The sequence below is a fragment of the Oreochromis aureus genome, linkage group 4 (assembly GCF_013358895.1).
Source record: "Oreochromis aureus strain Israel breed Guangdong linkage group 4, ZZ_aureus, whole genome shotgun sequence".
Taxonomy (NCBI): Eukaryota; Metazoa; Chordata; class Actinopteri; order Cichliformes; family Cichlidae; genus Oreochromis; species Oreochromis aureus.
The window spans coordinates 20,648,369-20,667,744 of record NC_052945.1 but is presented as its reverse complement, the minus strand read 5'-3'; the positions used below and the strand labels follow the sequence as shown (position 1 = coordinate 20,667,744).

Here is a 19,376-nt window from a genome sequence, read left to right as displayed (position 1 = left end):
TGTAAATCAAAGTAAAACAAACTCACATTCAAATCTTAATGCTCTACATCAGATTATTACCAGAAGAAGAAGCACTGAGTTGAAATTCATCAGCAACTTTCTTACATTTTTCTTCAAAATGTTTAAAATTGGTATAAAATGTATAAAAAGGTATAAAACATTTAATATTAATTAATTTTTGTTTAATATAATGTGCATAACATTAAATTATTAAAACTCATAAAACATGTTTAAAAAAAAGAGGCTTTCCAATTTTATATGATGGATTATGCATAAAAAATAGATTTAGGCTGAAAGGTCTATTGCTTTATTACGTATTCAGGTTGTGTATCATGTTTTTTTAAAGTAACTATGTAACTAATTACTTTTGAAAATAAGTAATGAGTAGAGCAACTGGATTAGTTTTTGGAGAAGTAATCAGTAATTAGTTACTAATTACTTTTTTCAAATAACTTGAGCAACACTACTGCTGACATTTGAGTTAAATAATTCCCAGAATACCATTTGAGACTGTTTAATTACGTAGTGTTGCTTTTCTCCTTATCTTTGCTGACCGGGTCGAGTGAAATTATTAACATTAACATTGTGGAATATTATCCTTATAGGTACCCACACTGAAATACGCATTTGGCAAAAGCACATGAACAGAATAGTGCGATGTTTAAGTGCCAGATATATGGAATTATTATATTTTCAAAGTATATATAGTGATAGGGTTTTCTTGTTCTTATGATGATGTCCACGTTTGGGGAATGTGCTCTTTTGATTGCGTTTATTAACAAACATGTGATGACATGTTTTTGCGTTTCTGCGTGTACTGTGTCCATTCGGATTTTGATTTCGCTGTGCCTCCAGCTTGAAGGGTGAAAAAGAGAAAGAATTTATAGAACAGAGCACTCTATAGATAAGCTGCTATAAATAATGCCACTGCACGGCTTATAACTGTATGCCAATTGGGCAAATATGCCTGTATAAGTATGATAGGTTTCACTTGTTTACAGCCAACAAGGGTGCGGCTTTATCGCTACTTTATATGCGCCCGCGGAGTTCACTTAAGTTAAATAAGTACACACACACAGAGAAACATATACACATACACACGGCCTACTTCCCCCCCGATTCCATAGTTCATTTGCGGAGAGGGAGAGAGAAAGATAGAGAGAGAGAGAGAGAGAGAGACTCAGACTAATTCCTCCACGCAGTCTGTGCCAATGCGCAAACAGTCTACGCCGTGGGATAGGTCTCCCCCAAATTGAGGCTGAGCTCTCAACGATCATGCGATTGAATGACGAGCGCGTCATGCTTGTCTTCCTCCTCTGCTGTTCGCTGCGATCGGTGGCTCTGCGTTCCGCAATCCCCTGGGATACTGTACCGCCCTCGATGGCTCTGCTATCGCCGTTCCGCTCCCACTGAATGGCTGCCCGGAGTGAGGAAAAACGAACCAGCGCTCTGCATCAGCTTCCCAGCGAGGGGGTGAGTGTCTTGTTCGGCCGTCAGTCGGTCGGTAGGGTCGTCTGATGATCCACCGGCGGCAGCGGAGGAGTGGAGGAGGAGAAGAAGGAGGAGGGGGTGGGCACCGTTAGATTTTTAGGGCTGATGGAGGAGGAGGGGGGGGGACAGTCCAGCAGCAGCACCACCAGCAGTGGGGCAATTAAAGTTTGGGATAAGTGCGCGACTTTAAGGAGAAAGCGTGTCCAGGCTGGCACAATCTAAACTTTCTATCGCCTTTTTCAGCCTAACAATAATAATGATAATAAAAATTTAGCCCGTTATCAGCAGCGGAGTAGAACACGTTTAACTTAACGAGCCTCACAAAACATGAGAAAATTCAACGGCAGTCAGTTTGTTTCTGTCTCTATCTTTTTTTCTTTTCTTTTTTTTTGGCACGGCAGCTCTTGTGAGCGCCGGCTGCAAAAAGAATTGTGCCTTGTTGTGCTCCCCCCACCAACCACCCCCCCCTTGCTCCGTGCCGCACTGGTTCCGTCTGGCTCGCCCTCAGCTGCTGCGTGTCCTGGGATGACCTGTTGATGTCGGTAGAATGGAGAATGGCAGGGGGAGCGATTTCCCCCGTCGCCAAAATATTTAAATAAGCAACATTTTGGGCCTGACTAACCGGCGTCGCTGCACGGCTACCTCGTCCGCTCGGCCAGTAAGTGCTTTGTTTACCTTTGTGAGTGCGGAAATGCTTGACATTGTGCAGCTGGCGCTGACTGTGCGTGAGGTGGATGGTGCGCCGGGCGAACCCAAAATATTTTAACTGTGGCGTTAGCTTTAGCCGTTAGCCACCTCCCATAGGCCGTGCTGCGGATGGAAGGAGAGGGCAATCAGATATTTAAACGCTGACAGCCACTTGGAGGAGGGGGAATGGAGGGGGGATAGGGACTCCCGAAGTGGCCCGATTCCTGTAAAACTACTTTAGATTCGCCTAACCGATTGCCATTTGAGGGCACGTAAACAATCGCATGCCATCCTGGGTTCCCCCTTAACGCATCCATGCTGTCCCTACCTCCCAGTAGCCTCCCGGCGGGGTAGGCACGGATCGGACACCCCCAGGTGGGTTAAACAACTCCTTATCCTCCACGCTATTTGGCAACACTTTCAGCACAGAGGCACACACATTAAAGGGAAAAAAAATCAGAAATATGAAGTTAAAAAAGTCTGTTTGTAAAACAATCAAAGCCTTTTTGCTGTGAGGATAAGCAAAAGTCAGGCCTGCCAGGAGCACAGCTATGCAAGCATGGGCGCATATAATGAGGAAATGCCTATAGAGGGAATTGTGTGTGCCAGCTGCATCAGGGGCTTTTCCACATACTGATCTGAAAGGTTTGAACCAGCATACGAGTTTGGTGGAATAAGTTTCAAAATTGGCTGAAAACCAGTCCATCATAACACAACTGGGCCCCCTTGAAATATTCTAAAGGCTGCTATTAAAAGTGTAAGGTCTTTAGTATGTTGTGAGTATGTTTGACCTACTTTCCTCCCAGGGCTGGCTGGTATGAGAGCTAAGCTACAGGGTTAGTTGGGGTGAATTTCATTTGCTCACGCTGTTGCTGCTGCACTCTACTGTATATATTTAAGGACCTGAGATTATTCTTCTCATCAGGCCCCCGCTGCCCCTCCTTAGTGCACAGGGCCACACACACATGTGCGTGCACACGCTCGCATTCTCGCTCACTGCTGGGGCAAACTGTGCAAACACACCCCTGCTCTCGGCCCAGCGTTTGTGTGTCTTGATGTGCACGCATGTGTGCTTACTGCGGCTCGCCAAACTGTAAACAAGCAGTATTGTCTAATGTCTGTGTGTGACTCAGTGTGCCTTTTGTGGGTTTGTTTGAGTTTGTGTGTGTGTGTGCGCATCTGTGTTTTAGTATGAGGGAGAGGGGAGCTTGAGTGAGATGGAGACAAAGGGAGCATTTCTCTTTACCCTGGAGCTTGGCGAGGTCCCAAATGAAAGGCTTTGGATATGATGGGCTGGCTCACTCCAACCCTCATCAGTCAGTCACACTAAAGTTTGCTTTTTATGCCTCTCACAGGGTGGGCTTCAGTCACTTTGCTCTCAAATTATCAGATAGTATCTTACACTGATAACGCTCTATGTGTGGGTGCATGTAGGTTCAGCAAGCACTCATGCAACACTTTTAAGTGGTAATATATCTCTGCATCGCAGGCCTGTACCCTCATCTGCGTGCATAGACATACTTATGACGGGCCTTGTGCTTTAAGTAAGCACGAGCAGTGCAATGCCATGTAGGCTGATCAATGGATCTGTTGTTTGCATTGCTCTTATTGAGGGTACAGAAGGCATATACATGCATGTGAATGGCACCACCGAAATTGCTGTTTATAGAACGAGCTATCGCAAAGCATAGCTGGTGTAATACCATCGAAGCATGTTTACATACCTTCACAGTATCAAGCGAGTAATGTAATATACCCCGCTTATAGCCCTCATAGCCACAGCAGAGGGAACGTTGGCTCATTTTAATTTAATATTGACAGGCATAATCTATCAATCTTAGAGCGGATATGGGGCAAAGGGGGGGCATGTTTGCCTTTGACTGTTGACTGAAGTGAATGGAAACATGCTATGCGGTTTTTGTTTAGGCCACACACACACAAACACGCGTTTGCACATAGAATACCAGAACATGACCCAGTTATCTGAGGACACGGGATTTTATAGCTCACAGAAGACACAGAAAATAAAAAGGCTTTCACTGAGCCCCCCGGGCACCAACAGCTACTGCAAGGCTGAAGTGATGTATAGGATTAATGAAATGTAGATTATCCTGTGGAAGTTTCAACAAAACTTAGTTTGAAATATCAGAGTGCTGCGAGCCTGCCAATACCATTCGGTACACTGTGCGAAGGAGAAAATGTGGCCCATGTCGTTTGGGTTTTTCAAGAGATGTATTGTTTTAATTGAGGGGAACCTTCCTTTAACAGACAGGCATTTCATTATGAATACTTTGGCCTAACGGTAATAAAACAGGCCAGTTAGATTTGCTCGGCATTTTATTGCATTGTGTTAATGTGAGGTTCTGACATTCCTCAGCTGTTTAGCTTCTCTTTGAGCTTTCTGTCTTTTAACGTAGCTGTGTTACATTACACCTTCTCCTCACACTGCCTACGGGGGGGAGTCATCACTGCAAAGAAACAAGATGAAGCTGAAACATGCGACAGCAATCATGATTAAAGCGATGTAACCCACTGAAAAGTGATTCACAAAGAAAGTTTATTATGTATCAAAATGTCACATGGAGATCTACTCCACAGTTGTCATATAAATATTCTAATTCCGAGTTCTTTGGCAAATCAAAGCGAGATCTGGAGACGGCCTTTCAACATATTGTTTGTAGTGGTGCAGTCAAAGGTCTCCTAACTGTTACCAGTTGCAAGTATAGTGGCGGCCCTGCTCTTTTCTGACCAGCCTCATGGTCAAAGTTTATCCACATATCAGCAAGGCCAACAGGAAGGAGCTCAAACTTGGTAAATCACGGCGGTTTTCACATGCGATCATATCTTTGCCTGTTCTCGCATGTGGCCTAGCTAAAACATGCAGGAGGCAGCACCCGAGGCATCCACCTTCTTAGCATGAGTTTGCCAATTACTTATTACATATTAGAAGTTCTAACATGGAGCGCAAGTTTAGTTTAGTGTGGTCTCCTTATTGAACAGGCTTTCAGTTAAAATGTATGAAGAACTGGATTGTGAATATGAAGTATGAAGTTACCTGAATTAAAACAAAAATCCTGTGCAAAAACGAATATCACAGCCATCATTATTTGGGTTGGTTTGATAATAGTTGTAGTTGTTTTATATGAAAAAGGTCTGATTCTACATGTAGTTTGAGTTGGGTGCTCTTCTGTATCATGGGAAAAAAATTCAGTGGAGAAAAAGAGCGTGTTTGGGGGAGTGGGAATTTGGCTCAGTATTTCCATATATGAAGTCAATCCTGTTTTTCAGTAACCAGCATTTGGATCTATTCACTTCCTCTCTTCCTCATTTGTCCTCTTTGTTTGTTTCTGCCTGTCTCTATTCATTCCCAACAAGACCTTTTGGTGGTGTGCGTAGGCGCACCATGGCCCAGACCCTCCAGATGGCGATCCCAAACTTCGGCAACAACGTTCTAGAGTGTCTGAATGAGCAGCGGCTGCAGGGACTCTACTGCGATGTGTCCGTGGTGGTCAAGGGCCATGCTTTCAAGGTACTGGTGCACTGTTTTTCTCCTTTTCACTCAACTGACTGAAGGTCGTGGTTATAATGAAGAAGAAAAGACCCGAGTGTAAACAAAAAGTCCTGTGGCAGTCGTGCTCCATGGAAAAGGAACGTCGTTATTCTTCAGAAGAACTGCTGTTTGGACATTTTCTTTTTTCTTTTTTATTTGGTGATGGTGGTGGGTGTGGGGGGGAGGGAATGTTGCAACATGTAACTTTTTGCAACAGAGGCAGATGATGCATCCACATTTGTGCAAGTTTCTATCTCTAGTATATAAAATGTTATTAATGTTTGGTTTAAAGATTGTTTTACAGGTTTTCTTTCATTTGCTGAGTAGTTTGAATTGTCCTGTCCATTAGATACAATGTAATTTGTGCATTGTATTCATTCCTCAGTTAAGTATTAGCCTCTAAGGATTTTTTTTACCTTCTCTGAGATCTTTCACTTTGAATAGGACCTTCTTTTTCAGGGACATTGAAAGAAATCGATTAGTATTTTAAAAATGAAAGTACACTGAAGAGCTACTAAATAAATGTATTAATAAGTCATTGGCTGGGTGTAGAAGCAGTTTACCAAAAGCTGTCAGAAGGGTTAACAATACAAGAAAACAAAGAAAACCCCAATAATCATATAACCCCCTGTGAGCAAGGGCTTTGGCAACAGTGGGAAGAAAAAACTCCCTTTTAGCAGGAAGAAACCTCCATCAGAACCAGGCTCAGGGAGGGGCAGCCATATGCCTATTGCAGTATAACAAAGGGAGGATTGAGGGTCACCCAACCAAGCCCTAACTATGTACTTTATGGAAAAGGAAAGTTTTAAACCTAATCTTAAAGGTATTATTTGTTGTTTTTTTTAAGAAATGAAGCTATACCGTGAGAAAATAAATTCTCCAAAACATCTCACTTGCCCTTGGTAAATCATTATATTGTTATTTGGAAAATCATTTTTAAATTATATTTTCTTTTTCTTTTCTTTTTTCTTTTTTTTCTTAGGCTCATCGAGCAGTTCTGGCTGCTAGCAGTTCTTATTTCCGGGATCTCTTCAGCAGCAGCAACAACAACAACAATGGCGGAGGTGGCGGAAGCAGTGAGGCCAGCCCAACCGTAGTGGAGCTCCCGCCGGCCGTGCAGCCTCAGAGCTTCCAGCAGATTTTGGCTTTTTGCTATACAGGCCGTCTCAGCATGACGGTGGGGGACCAGTTTCTCCTCATGTATACTGCCGGCTTCTTGCAGATCCAACAGATCATGGAGAAAGGCACTGAATTCTTCCTCAAGGTAAAGCTAAATAGAAATAGAAAGTGAAGTAGCAGAAAGCCTAAAGTCATTGTTGCATCAATTTGAACTGGTAAAATACAGGTTATTTGAGATTTCTGTTTTGAGACTTTCTGCAAGGTAAGATCTATCTATTTGCTGACGCAAAGGTGATATATGCATTTATTGGTAGGTATCCTCCCCCAGCTGTGACTCCCAGGGCCTTCATGGAGAGGAGGCCCCACCTTCAGAGCCCCAGAGCCCTGTAACACAGACCAGTAACGGTGCAGCCCGGCCCACCTCCTGTCTGACGCCGCTCCCTCTGGTATCACGAGTTAAGACGGAGCAGCCAGCGAGCCAACCAGAGGCAGCCACTCCTTACTCAGTGGTTTGCACTCCTGTAGCCAAGCGACTATGGGAGGGGGGCAGCACCCGAGATGGAGGTGGGGTAGGCTCAGGGGGAGGAGGAGGGGCCAGGAAGGCAGCCCGTTATTCCCAGGAGGCAGTGCGGGGAAGCGCTATCCAGAGCCCCGGGGGTCTCGGACTGGCTGTGGGTATGGGTGCTACCACGACCAACCTCGTGGGAATGGTGGCCGGTGGTGGGATTGGCGGCGGTGCCAGCACCAACGGGAACTCTGCAGCAGGGCTTATCATGTCAGAGGGCGCCAGCCCTGGCACCCTGAGTACCTACGCTAGTGACTCACCTATCAGCTACCATGATGACGAAGAAGAAGAGGAGGGGACAGATGAAAGTGCTGAGGAGCAGTACAGACAAATCTGCAACATGTACACCATGTACAGTATGCTCAACATGGGAGCTGCAGGTAATGGACAGAATAATTGTAACAACACATATAAATATATCTAGCTGAAGTTTTTCATTACACCTTGATTACATGTTTGTATTTTTTTGGGTTTGTGGAGACATTGTAATAGCACGAAACATTCACATAAATATATTTTTATAGTTGATTCGAAATTTTTCCATATGGTGATTTTCTAGCTGCTGGTGAGCGTGTTGAGGCTCTACCAGACAACACGGAGACGCGAGGTCGGATGCGTGGCAGAGATCTTTCGTGTCTTCCCGCAGAACTTATTGCCCAAATAGGCAACCGCTGTCATCCCAAACTGTACGAGGAAGGAGATCCTGCTGAGAAACTAGAGTTAGTCTCAGGTATGTTTCTCTGTGTGTGTGTGTGTGTGTGTGTGTGTGTGTGTGTGTGTATCTAAAGACAGCAATATTTACAACTAAATTTAAAAAAAAAAAGAAGTTCAAAATGATTAGATTTGGGAGACAAAAATATCCAAATTTCATAGAGTTGTCTTGGCTCGCTGTCTCCAAAATGTCAAACTTAACATGAGAAACCTGCAGGTGGGTGATGGATGAAAGAAAAACTGAAACCCTCGACCTTTACACTAAAGGGAATCCAGAGGCTCTGTGATGCTGTCAGGTGGGGATGTTTTGCTTTTGTGGTTTGGGTCTGCTTGTGTCTTTAGAGGCAAGCAAGGAATAAGAAAGAAAATGCCGTGTGTGATCTCCTTTTTCTTATGATGAAACATTTCCTGTTGGGAGTGGTCTTCTCCACCCATCTGTAGAGCGCAAGGGGTCACTGAATAGTTTGAATATAAAACTGATGTTCACTGTTTGGCTTTCAAATCGCCTCTTCTCAGTCGAGTTGAATTGGTTGATGGTTGATGAGAATCAAGCATCTTCTACAACCATCGTCAACCATCAACAACAAAACAGGAAAAATCTATTTTCTAGTGAAGTACCAGAGACTGAGAATCTAAAGTGCAGCATAGCTTATGTGGTGGCCTGATACTGTTGTTGGATTTTCTTCTTTAATTTGTTGTTTGTCCATAGGTGTCAAAACAAAATATTTAGCATGTGGTTTGTAAAAAAAATAGAAAATACTTTGATTCAGCTACGAGTGTATCAAAAATGAACTCTTTACCTTGATCTAAACTACAGAAATCATAGATACATTTATACCAGACTGTCGTTGGGTCATTATCTCATTCGTAAATATAGCCAAGCTGCTTCAAATCCTGCTTATACTGTGCTGGCAGTGTTTTAGGAATTCTTGTCATGGTGAAAAATTGAGCTGTTCCCAATTAGATGATTTCCAAATGGTTTCACATAATGGATCAAAATCTGACAATATATTTCTGTGTTCATAATTTAATTAGTTTTAACAAGATATCTAACACATCTGACTGAAATGCTTGTAGGTTGTAGACAGTGTTGTATCTCTCTCCTGACCTCCTCTATATTGTTATGCATGCTCAGTCCTCCTCCTCTATACACAGTGACAACAATTTGAACCAAAAAATTCCAAAATGGGTTCATTACACCATGAACCTGTAGATATTGATTTTCAGTCCAGTTCTTGTGTAATTTGGCGTACCTCAGCCTTTTCTCCCAGTGTTGAGTCTACAGGTGGGAATCACCAGATACTCCACAATACAATATTATCACAATACTTCACTCTTGGTACAAGGTTACTGCAATTTTTAACATTTTGTGACATGCTGCGTATTGCAGTGAGATATGTTGTGATTTATCATGTTTTCCAACTGCACATTATGTCCCTAAAATTAAACTTTGTTTGTATTGATATTATCCAATACGATAAAGTTATCTCATTTCAGTTATTTATTTATTTTTTCCTTCAAAGTTAGATTGTGAAGCAAACCAACACTGTCATGGTAAATGGACTGATTCTTATATAGCGCTTTTCTACTCTCCCGGAGTACTCAAAGCGCTCTATACAACACGCCACATTCACCCAGTCACACCCATTCTCACAAGCACTTTATCTGTAGTTAGTGCTTTTTCTAAACTACATTCACACACATTCATACTCCGATGGATGCATCGGAGAGCAACTTGGGGTTAGTATCTTGCCCTAGGATACTTGACATGCAGACTGGAGGAGCCAAAGATCGAACCACCAACCTTCCGATCAGTAGGTGACCTGCTCTACCTCCTGAGCTACAGCCACCCCTGTCACTGAATTATTAAAACTATTACATTTGCATTCAGCAACCTTCCTGTTCCATATGAGTATAACCAGAATACAGCCAGCTGGCAGTCAGCTGAGTCGAGTCCCCACGAGTTATCCTTCTTCATAAAGGCTCATTCAGACTGATGGCAACATGTTGGAAATCTGTCTGCATTTCTAAATTAAAAGTTTCTGTAAACCTTCAGTATTCTCTCTGAGGGAGATTGCTGTCAGTCCAAGGCTGGCTGTGACTACTTGCAGAAAGGTTGCTTCCTGTCAGATGACACGAGCCTGCTTCTTCGTACTATATTGATATTTGGTATCCCTGTATTAATACGATATCGCCACACAAAATATCACGATACAATACTGTTTCTTTTTTTTTTTTTTGCCCAATTTTAGTTAAGTGAGTGTTAAGTGACTTGACATACAAAAATCCTTCCTCTGCAAATGGTCAGCAACAAGGACTGAAAATGAATAAACAAAGAAGCTGATGTCCAAGGAAAAGTAGTTCTTCAGAAAGCCGGAAGAACTATTGCTCAAGACCACGTTAAAAAAAGTACAAGTCTGGCTCCTTGGAAGCAAAAATAAAGATAAAGAAATGAGCAGCTGCTTAAGAGTTTTGCACAGTACTGCATATATCAGAAATATGTTATCAAACGAACTTATCTTGTTTATATATTTATCCGATATCACAAGGGCAGCATGGTGGTGTTGTTGTTAGTACTGTTGCCTCACAGAAAGAAGGTCCTGAGTTTAACTCCAACATCTGGTCAGGGCCTCTCTGTGCGGAGTTTGCATGGGTACTCAGGCGTCATCCCACTGTCCAAAGACATGCAGTTTGTGGGGTTATTTTAATTGATAATTGTGAAGTTGCCCATGGGTGTGAATGTGAGTGTGAATGGTTATCTGTCTTTCTGTGTTAGCCCTGCGACAGACTGGCAACCTGTCCAGTGTGTACCCTGCCTCTCACCCCATGATAGCTGGGATAGGCTCCAGCACCCCCACAACCCTTATAAAGATAAGGGGAGGATGGATGAATCTTATATAACATAAAATAAAAATAAATATATATTTTATTTTACTGTTGTTTTTAGGTGAAGAATTTTATCTGCCTCAGTCTGCAGTCTGGAAATCAATGACATTATGGTTAAAGGTAGAGCTGAACTATTAAATATATATATAGGCAGTATACTATAAGGTCTAAATAGGACAAGGCAGGTAGCACTGATATATATTCATATCTTCAGAGGACGCTGTCCTCAGATGACTGAGATTGGCACTGGCAAGCAGGGCTGTATTGCACATGTGACTCAGTTTGTTTATGTCAAGGACATACTGTGACTGTGCGTGTTACCTTACCAGTGGGGTTACACACTTCACTCTGCAGCAGCATGTGCCTGTGACAGAGCAACGTGAAGCAAGTGTTTCAGGGTAGTTTTATACTACATTTGTAAAAGTCAAAGGAATAAACTGAAGTAATGAAACCAAATCAAACCTCAAAGCTGTGACATTTAACTGGCGCACAGGCTTCTCTCTCCCCACCCACAGCTGCAGTGTGATATGAATCAGAGCTGTCGCTAGATAAACAAACTCTCCATTCCAGTAACCGAAAGCGAAGATCCTGACTGTATCATTGCTGTACCTGACCCACAAAAGTTGAAGAAGGGAAATGCCATAAAACGAGATAGGAGATAATCTCAGTAGATAATCTATAGCGATAATAAATGGTCTCAATTCTTTCTGGATTCTTTGCAGGTACTTCTGTGTATATATCACGAGCTCAGCTAATGAACTGTCATGTGAGTGCGGGGACCAGACACAAGGTGCTGCTGAGGAGGCTGCTGGCCGCCTTCTTTGACAGGTTTGCTTCTTCACTTGATTTGTCTGGGTCTATTTATGCAACTGTTTCATGCAAAGCATAGTTTTAATATAGAAATTAAAGTTTTTTTGTTTTCTTTTTTTTTTTTTTTTTTTTTTAAATCTGTTGGCATATGAAGGATAAATCAACTATTTTTGTGTTTCCTCTGTTCTGTCTACCTCTATCTTATTTTTTTTTGATGTATCAGGAACACTCTGGCCAACAGCTGCGGGACAGGCATTCGCTCATCCACCAATGACCCGAGCCGCAAGCCCCTGGACAACAGAGTGCTCCATGCAGTCAAATGTGAGCGTACATGTTTTGTCTGTCTGTGGGTGTTTGCCCACAAGCATGCAAACAATTTGCGCATGTACTGATGGAGGGGAATGTACATGCATTCACACTGCATGCACACACTGTGTATTTACACTGTAAACTAAGCCGTATCATAACCGTAGCTGAATTAATGAGTTAGCTGTGTAATGTCTCAGTTTTTCCTTTCAGGTACATTTAAATAGTAGTAATAGTAACAACAATAATATTAATCTTTATTAATACTTAGTAATTTTTTTAAAATCCACATTACAACGTGCCTCACAGGAGCAACAAAATAAGCATAGTTTGCGGGTTTTTTTTGGTTTTGTTGTTTTAAAAGCATAAATAAGATAAAGCGTGCACAAATAGGAGATTATTTGCATTGGTATGATTAGTGTTTGGCGATTACTCTGTGACCGCTAGATAGTAACATTCACCCTGAAATCAAGTGTTGACATCAGACACACCAGAACAAAGATATTGTCCTGCTTGTAGTGGGGTGATTATTTGTTCAGACGTTTTATAGCTTTGAGTTTTGAGAGTTGCCCTTTTTCTTTACAGCTGTGTACTTTTTCAGTAAAACCCTACTGAAAGTGGAAAATCTATCCATGCTCACCATAAAATCAGATTTAAAGACATGTAGCTGTGAGCGGGACTCGTGACATCACTACTAGTCTGAAGCCTGTGTTGCACAACACACATAATACATTGTGAACAGCATTTCAGCAGCACATGAAATACTTTCAGCAGTCTTTTTATGTAAAACTTAAACAAAAAAATATGTATGTTCATGTTTGCAATCGAGGGCTGAACAAAAAATATATTTTTAGAGCTGTTAAAGACAAAATAATCATATTTCACTTGTTTACTGGATCATACCAAACTAAAAGTGGCCATGCATCACATGACTGGTTGTAGCTGATGGAGTTGTGGAGTATGCCACGTCGTTATTCTGCCCAGTGCAGAGCATATTTACTGTGGTGTGAGCCAGTAAACAAGTTAAATGTGACTGCTTTGTCCTTGTTGACTTGAAAGTTTACATTTTGCTACTTTTTCACATTTAGTTTTTGCACTACATTAATTGGATCTTGGGTTCAGTATTCTGCTGAGGGTTTTGCCATTTGAAGCCTGACCTCGTTTTAGAATTTCTAACAAGGTAACAGAACTACCTTCATTTTTATTATTTGCAGAAAAAACATCTCCTGCCCAAAATATTATGCAAATCATAGCATTTTTGTCTTTGAACATGCCTGGAGGGGATACTCTATCATTCTTTTGGCACCTTACATGTAGGTGATGTGCCAAAACCGCTGTGGGTGAAAAACAAAGAAAAAAAACAGACTGTGCCACCCGTTACTTAAACCAAGCAATTTCTGTTTCAGTAGTGAATATTAAAAACATTCCCCTGAAGTAGATTTTCACCAGAAATCAATCAGCAAAACAACTGTTGCTTTGTTGAGGTCACGCCACATGTACTGGGGTTTTCTTATGCATTTTGCATACTGTAACTTTAGCCAGGATAATAAACACTTAACATGAGAGACAGCTGGATAAATAACTTGGCTGGTGTTTATAAAAGACTGCGATTGTCTAAAGTGTTTCAGTTGAATTTTAAACCGAGCGCATAAAGTGTTGATTCGCATATTAAATAGACTTTCTTTTGTCAGTCATAAGACGTTTTCACATATGCTCTGCAGCCCTGATCATTTCTAGAACTTACTCAGCAGAGGTGCTCACGAGAAGGAAGATGTCTGATCCAGTCGAGTTGCAGCGTTCTTTAACTTGCGGAGATTGTGTAATATCAAACTGTGCCAATAAGCAAATAGCACAAGTGATCATTTGGTACACGCACGTAATAACACAGGAATATTGCCTACTGGTTGTCACATCTGCTGCCTCCGCACTCTCTCTACAGCCATTTCCATCAACTATGCCACACAGAGTAATTCTAATAGTGTGAACACCTCTAAAGTAGGCTGTTTCATGCTGTATGCTACATATAAATAGGGACAACTATGGAAATATCCTCATCTGATTCTTTTGAAATTGTCTGAAGTTTTTTGTGTGTAAATTTCTATAGAGACTGTTGCGGTTCAAACCAAAAAGAAAAAGCCATAACTGTAGTCATTTCCTATGCAATGTAACTCTCATACAACAGGCCTCTGTGTGCCTATTTGTCCATGAACTCCTCCTATACAATCAGGAGTTCAGCAGCCAAACCTGGCACACAGGTACGTCTTAGATTCCTGGAGGTTCTTATCTATATCAGCCATTGTGACATCATCATGCTGCCTAGGAGCCACCTACATACAAATGGGTTAATATGATCGATTTTTAGCATTTCTGCATTTATACTCCTTCTTGCAACATTGTATTGTTTTCATTCTATGACAGCAGCATCTAATTTATATCCACAAAACTTGAATATTGGGATATATGTGATATATTATGTTGCCTGGCAACAATCTAAATTTAGAGCAGGACCCAAACATTGCAGGCGATCCATAAAAAATTGTCTCACTTTTATACTGTCAGTCCCATATAATCCGATATAGTCCTTAAATATATTTATTAACAAATCTATTACCCCTTTTAGGTTTTTTTGCCAACATCACAAATAGATCAGATCATACTGTAGTATGTGCATGTACTTAGAATAAATCCATCTTCATTCAAATATTGGTGAAAGTGATGCTTTTGTCTGTTTTGGGTAGAAGACAGACAAAAGGATCTGTCAGTACACTCGTGAAATTCGTTCTTGTCTCCAGTCACATCATAAAAGTGTGATCAGCCTAATTATTTTCCCCCTTTTTTTGTCAGTTTATTGCCAGAACTTTGCAACCAGCTTCAAAGAGAGCGAGATGAACGCCATTGCAGCCGACATGTGCACCAACGCCCGACGTGTGGTCCGTAAGAGCTGGATACCCAAGCTAAAGCTACTGATGGCGGAAAGTGACGCCTACTCTGCGTTCCTTCCCGATGGTGTCAAGACAGAGGAAGACGCCCTGGGGGCGGATCCAACCTTCGACCCTGCCTCATTGGAGTCCGCCAGTGGTGCTGGTATGGAGTCGGGCGGCTCTTCAGGTGAATCGCTACCAGGTGTGGGTGGGGATGGAGGACCGTTATTTTGAATGTTTGGTGACGCACATACCAGTATTCCCCAGTTGCGCTTGCCTCCTCACTCTTTGGCCCACGCTGATCTCTCACATCTTGACTGTCTATACTACACTGTTAGGGTCAACAGTTGTTGCCCTGATGTAACCAGGACTTGAAAACTTAAATTTTTTTTTGCTTTGACTGTATAATGGAGGTAATCAAGGAAAGGAAGGGCATAAGAGGGTCTTTAGTTGTGTCCTAACTGCCCTCTGCCTCCCCTTGTCTTTTTAAGGTGTGTAAGCGCATCCACTGTTGCATATTAAATACATTCCCTGAGGTGCTGGTGGTTTGGGGGGAGGGCAGGGAGTCACCGGTGCAGCCTGAGGAGGAAGAGATGGCTGGATGGACAGATTTCCAGGAGCAGAAGTGACGGGTATATTGAATGTAAGTGTCGGTGGCATTTTTCTCTATGCAAACCTGACAACTTGTATTCCAGCCTCGGGAAAGAAACTAAATTTCAAAATAGATACATTATTAAAACAAAGTAACACTACCTGTTCTTCCTCCTCTTGCATCTTCCACTGATCACCCTGCAAGTATTCTTCAGCCTCACCTCACCTTTCTTGAGACCAGAGAATCTCACTCGAGTGTTTCACTGTGTGCTGTCTTATAGAAATATATCTCATCTGCCTATTTTTTTTTTAAATTTTCTTTGCATGTTTCTCTGTCTGTAAACTGAAAAGTGATCCAGAAAGAAGGGTGAAAGCTTTTTACTCAGAAGATTGTAATGGGGGAAAAAATTGAAATTTGAAGGGCAACAGGTAATCAAAGATGGTCATATTTTTAGAAGACAAAAACTATATTTATACAAGTGCCCATGCCTAGAATGGTGTGAGCAAAGAGAGCAAGAGGGATTGTTTTAAAATCTCAGTATTCAACTTCTATTGAAAGAGGGCTTGTCAAGTAAGGAAAAGTGCTATTTTTGCAGGAGTACAATAATAATAATGAAAGGAGTCTTATCATAAGAACCTCAGTCATTTATTTTTATCCTTATTTTACAGTGAAAGTGATGGAATGAGCAGTTGAACTGCTAAATTTGACACATTTCATCTTTTGTTCACTATCTTTAAAGGAATAATAAGACTGCTTCCGCTGGCACGACTGTGACTATGATTAGCATTTCTTGTTAGGTTGTGAACCTGCAACATTTGCCTCCTTTGATACAGCATTGGCCCACAGTTTTGAAGATTACTTTTGGACATTTATAGGTTACATTTATCTGACAGCTCTGCTAGTTTAGCCTTCGAAGAAAAATTACTAAAAGAAGGGAGGAAAAAAGTGATGTTCACAAGAAATAATTGTGAAATGAACAAGTGCATCTTTCAAATCTTGACGTCAATAAGCGGAAGCTGGTGGGCACAGTGATGTCACAGGGAGGCAATGCTGCTTGAAGCAAAAAGGTTTTAATGGTACTGTGTGTGTGTGTGTGTGTGTGTGTGTGTGTGCGCGCGTGCGTGTGTGTGTGTGTGTTCGACATAGTTCTCTGGTAAGAAAGCCAAGTTTGTATTGTGCAGATGTGTCGTTGGTGTGTGGCCTATTCATGTATGCAATGCACCACCTCTTAAATCTGGAAATTCAAAATGAGTTTTATTTTGAAGTTTGAAATGATTTTGCACCTTCCATGAGCGATAAGAGTGGTGGTTTCTGCACCTTATTGAGAAGAACTAGTAGTTCATGCACCTTTTGAGAAGTGTTGTGTAGCAATCAAACCCCTTTAGGTGGAATTTGCCTTGTTTTTTGTTTGTTTTTTTCTTTCTCCCATGCCTGCCTGTATTTGTTGTTTAGTAGTGGCACGAACTCCTACTGTAAATAATCAAGAAGACTGTTGAGTTGAATCCCAAGTGTTCTTCTTTTTTTCTGTTGCTGAATGTGTCTGATTTAAGAAATGTCAACAACTGACCTTTTGTATGTGGAAGTTGGTGTTTGCTAGAAACCTTCTGAATGCATGTTAATCTGTTAAGGACGGAGGTCAGTACAGGGGATTCATTCTTACATTTGCAGGTGGAAAAACCTGAAAGTAGTCCGGGTCTGACTCGGAATGTGTTCTTAACCTGATACGTTCGCACGGACAACTGATTACTTTCTCTTTCAGGAAATCTTTTTTCCATAGAGGTTCTATTTTTGTGTAGAGAGGTAGAGTTTGAAAGCCAGGAAGATGCCGATGCTTCCTATCGAAGGCAGTTAAGTCTTACTGAAAAGAAATAAAATGACTAGTGGCATGATAGAGATTCTAGCTCAGCATATTTTCATTATTGTTTCAAATTCTAGGTTGGTTTAGGTGGGTGATACAGTATATGGATGAAACATAAATGCAGTACCTTGTGAGTATTCATTAAGGGTAATAACAAAGAAACCTCAGTTTTGCATTTGACTGTAGATGCCACATGAGCACCCCTCCCCCACATACCTCAAGTATCTTTGAAGACTGTTGTGCTTCCTGTCCCTTATGCAGCTGGTGTCATGTTTCACTCCTCCAAGTTTATTCATGCGCTTCATAAAGGCAAAGCAGTGGTTTATGTTTGAGCTGAATTATGTAGCTTTAATTTGTGTAGAGGTTTTCACAAGATGTTGCTTCACATTGTTTTAAGTATGACAATAATGTTTTTTTTTTCAAATCACCAAACTTGCCAGGCATGTAAAAGTTGCCATAATCGGCTGAAAAGTTTGCTTTATTACATACTATTACTCAGAAGAACTGTCAGTGAATCTCCAAATAAGATAAAATATGACCAATTAAGATTTCAACGTGAGAAACACGTTTCTGTTTTTTCCCACAGTAATCATATTACTCAGTGACCCACTGAATGACTCGTACTGTATTGTGAGTCATTAACGAGAGCTCAGCTTCGCCAGTGAATTGGTGTCAACTCTAATGAAGCAGCTGCCCAACCCGTATACGGAAATGTCCCCACTGCACCATTGACCTAGTAAGATTATGCTGCTGTTACAGCTTCAAAGCTTTTACTACATATAAACAGTGATTAGGGCCCATGTTGCCATCAGTTCAACAAGTTTAGTTGAAATAAAATGTGGTTCCGGGACATTTCAGGGGTTTCACCCTTAAGTAAAAGTTCACTGACAGCCAAAAACTCCCTTATTCATAACTTGATTGCTCAGTCCTCCATCATCACTAGGTATGTGGGTGTTACTCGGTTTTAATTTGTGTTCTTTTGAGAGCTCTCTTGCTTTTTGTATTGCACATTCTAAGCAATTTCTCTACCTTTCAGCATACGTGTTTACACTTACAAAATGTAGACCTACACACTTGAATGGATAAGGTGTGGCATGGCATTGGGAACCTTTTGTCACTAAACAGTACATATATAAATATGATTATATACATGTATAGATAAATACTGTATATTATATATAGACGCACACATAGATTGTTTGTTGTGCACTCGCAGCATGAGGTATATATTTACCCAGATACAATGCTTCTCTTCACAACCTGTGCAGTTATTGGTCTGCCCATGTCTTTGCCCCTGCTCTTTGCCCTCTGTGACCCTGTAGCACCAGTGGACCTCCTGTACTGCTCATCCTCCTCTTTCTGTGTTCCAAGTGCCAATAACTTTGTGAAAGCCCTGTAACTGTGACCCAACATTATCAAAGGTAATTGCACATTAACAACTTTAAGATAAATGAATACAAATCATAGAGAAAATGTCAAGAATGGAACAAATAATGAGTATCTTAATAAAAGATTTGTAACAATTTCTCCAAGACTCCTCGTTTTTGTGTTTCATTAATTGCTTTAATGGTGTTGCCTGCCATTTGTTCTCATGGCGTTTGCTCACTGGTGAACTTAATTGAATCTTACTTTATTGCAAATGATTTAATGACACAGCTCTGCAATGGTTAGCACTACTGTGGTTAGCACAGCAAGAAGATGCTGGGTTCAAATCTACCGGCTGGTTGGGCCTCTCTGTGTGGAAGCCCACACAGAGGCCTGGTCTCCTTGCATGGTGTCCTTGTGTTTGTGTGGGTCCTCTGCATGTTAGCCCAGCTAGTGATTCTATATTTAATGTAAGCGTGAATGTGAGCATGAATGGTTGTCTGCCTCTCTGTGTT

General features: G+C 41.5%; 1 protein-coding gene across 3 annotated transcripts; it reads left to right on the top strand.

The window, feature by feature from the left end:
- Positions 1 to 552: 552 nt before the first annotated feature.
- LOC116329207 (nucleus accumbens-associated protein 1) lies at positions 553 to 19,023 on the top strand. 3 transcript variants are annotated; one of them, XM_031751193.2, is made up of 8 exons: positions 553 to 1,473; positions 5,554 to 5,707; positions 6,711 to 6,992; positions 7,162 to 7,792; positions 7,972 to 8,142; positions 11,732 to 11,837; positions 12,043 to 12,140; positions 14,970 to 19,023. In XM_031751193.2, the coding sequence occupies exons 1-8, from the start codon at positions 1,286 to 1,288 to the stop codon at positions 15,278 to 15,280; spliced, it is 1,941 nt and encodes a 646-aa protein (XP_031607053.1). In that variant the 5' UTR covers positions 553 to 1,285; the 3' UTR covers positions 15,281 to 19,023. The 3 variants fall into 3 exon arrangements, with proteins under 3 accessions (XP_031607053.1, XP_031607054.1, XP_031607055.1); XM_031751194.2 differs by lacking the exon at positions 553 to 1,473 and adding an exon at positions 1,633 to 2,149; XM_031751195.2 differs by lacking the exon at positions 553 to 1,473 and adding an exon at positions 2,180 to 2,553.
- The last annotated feature ends 353 nt before the right edge of the window (positions 19,024 to 19,376 follow it).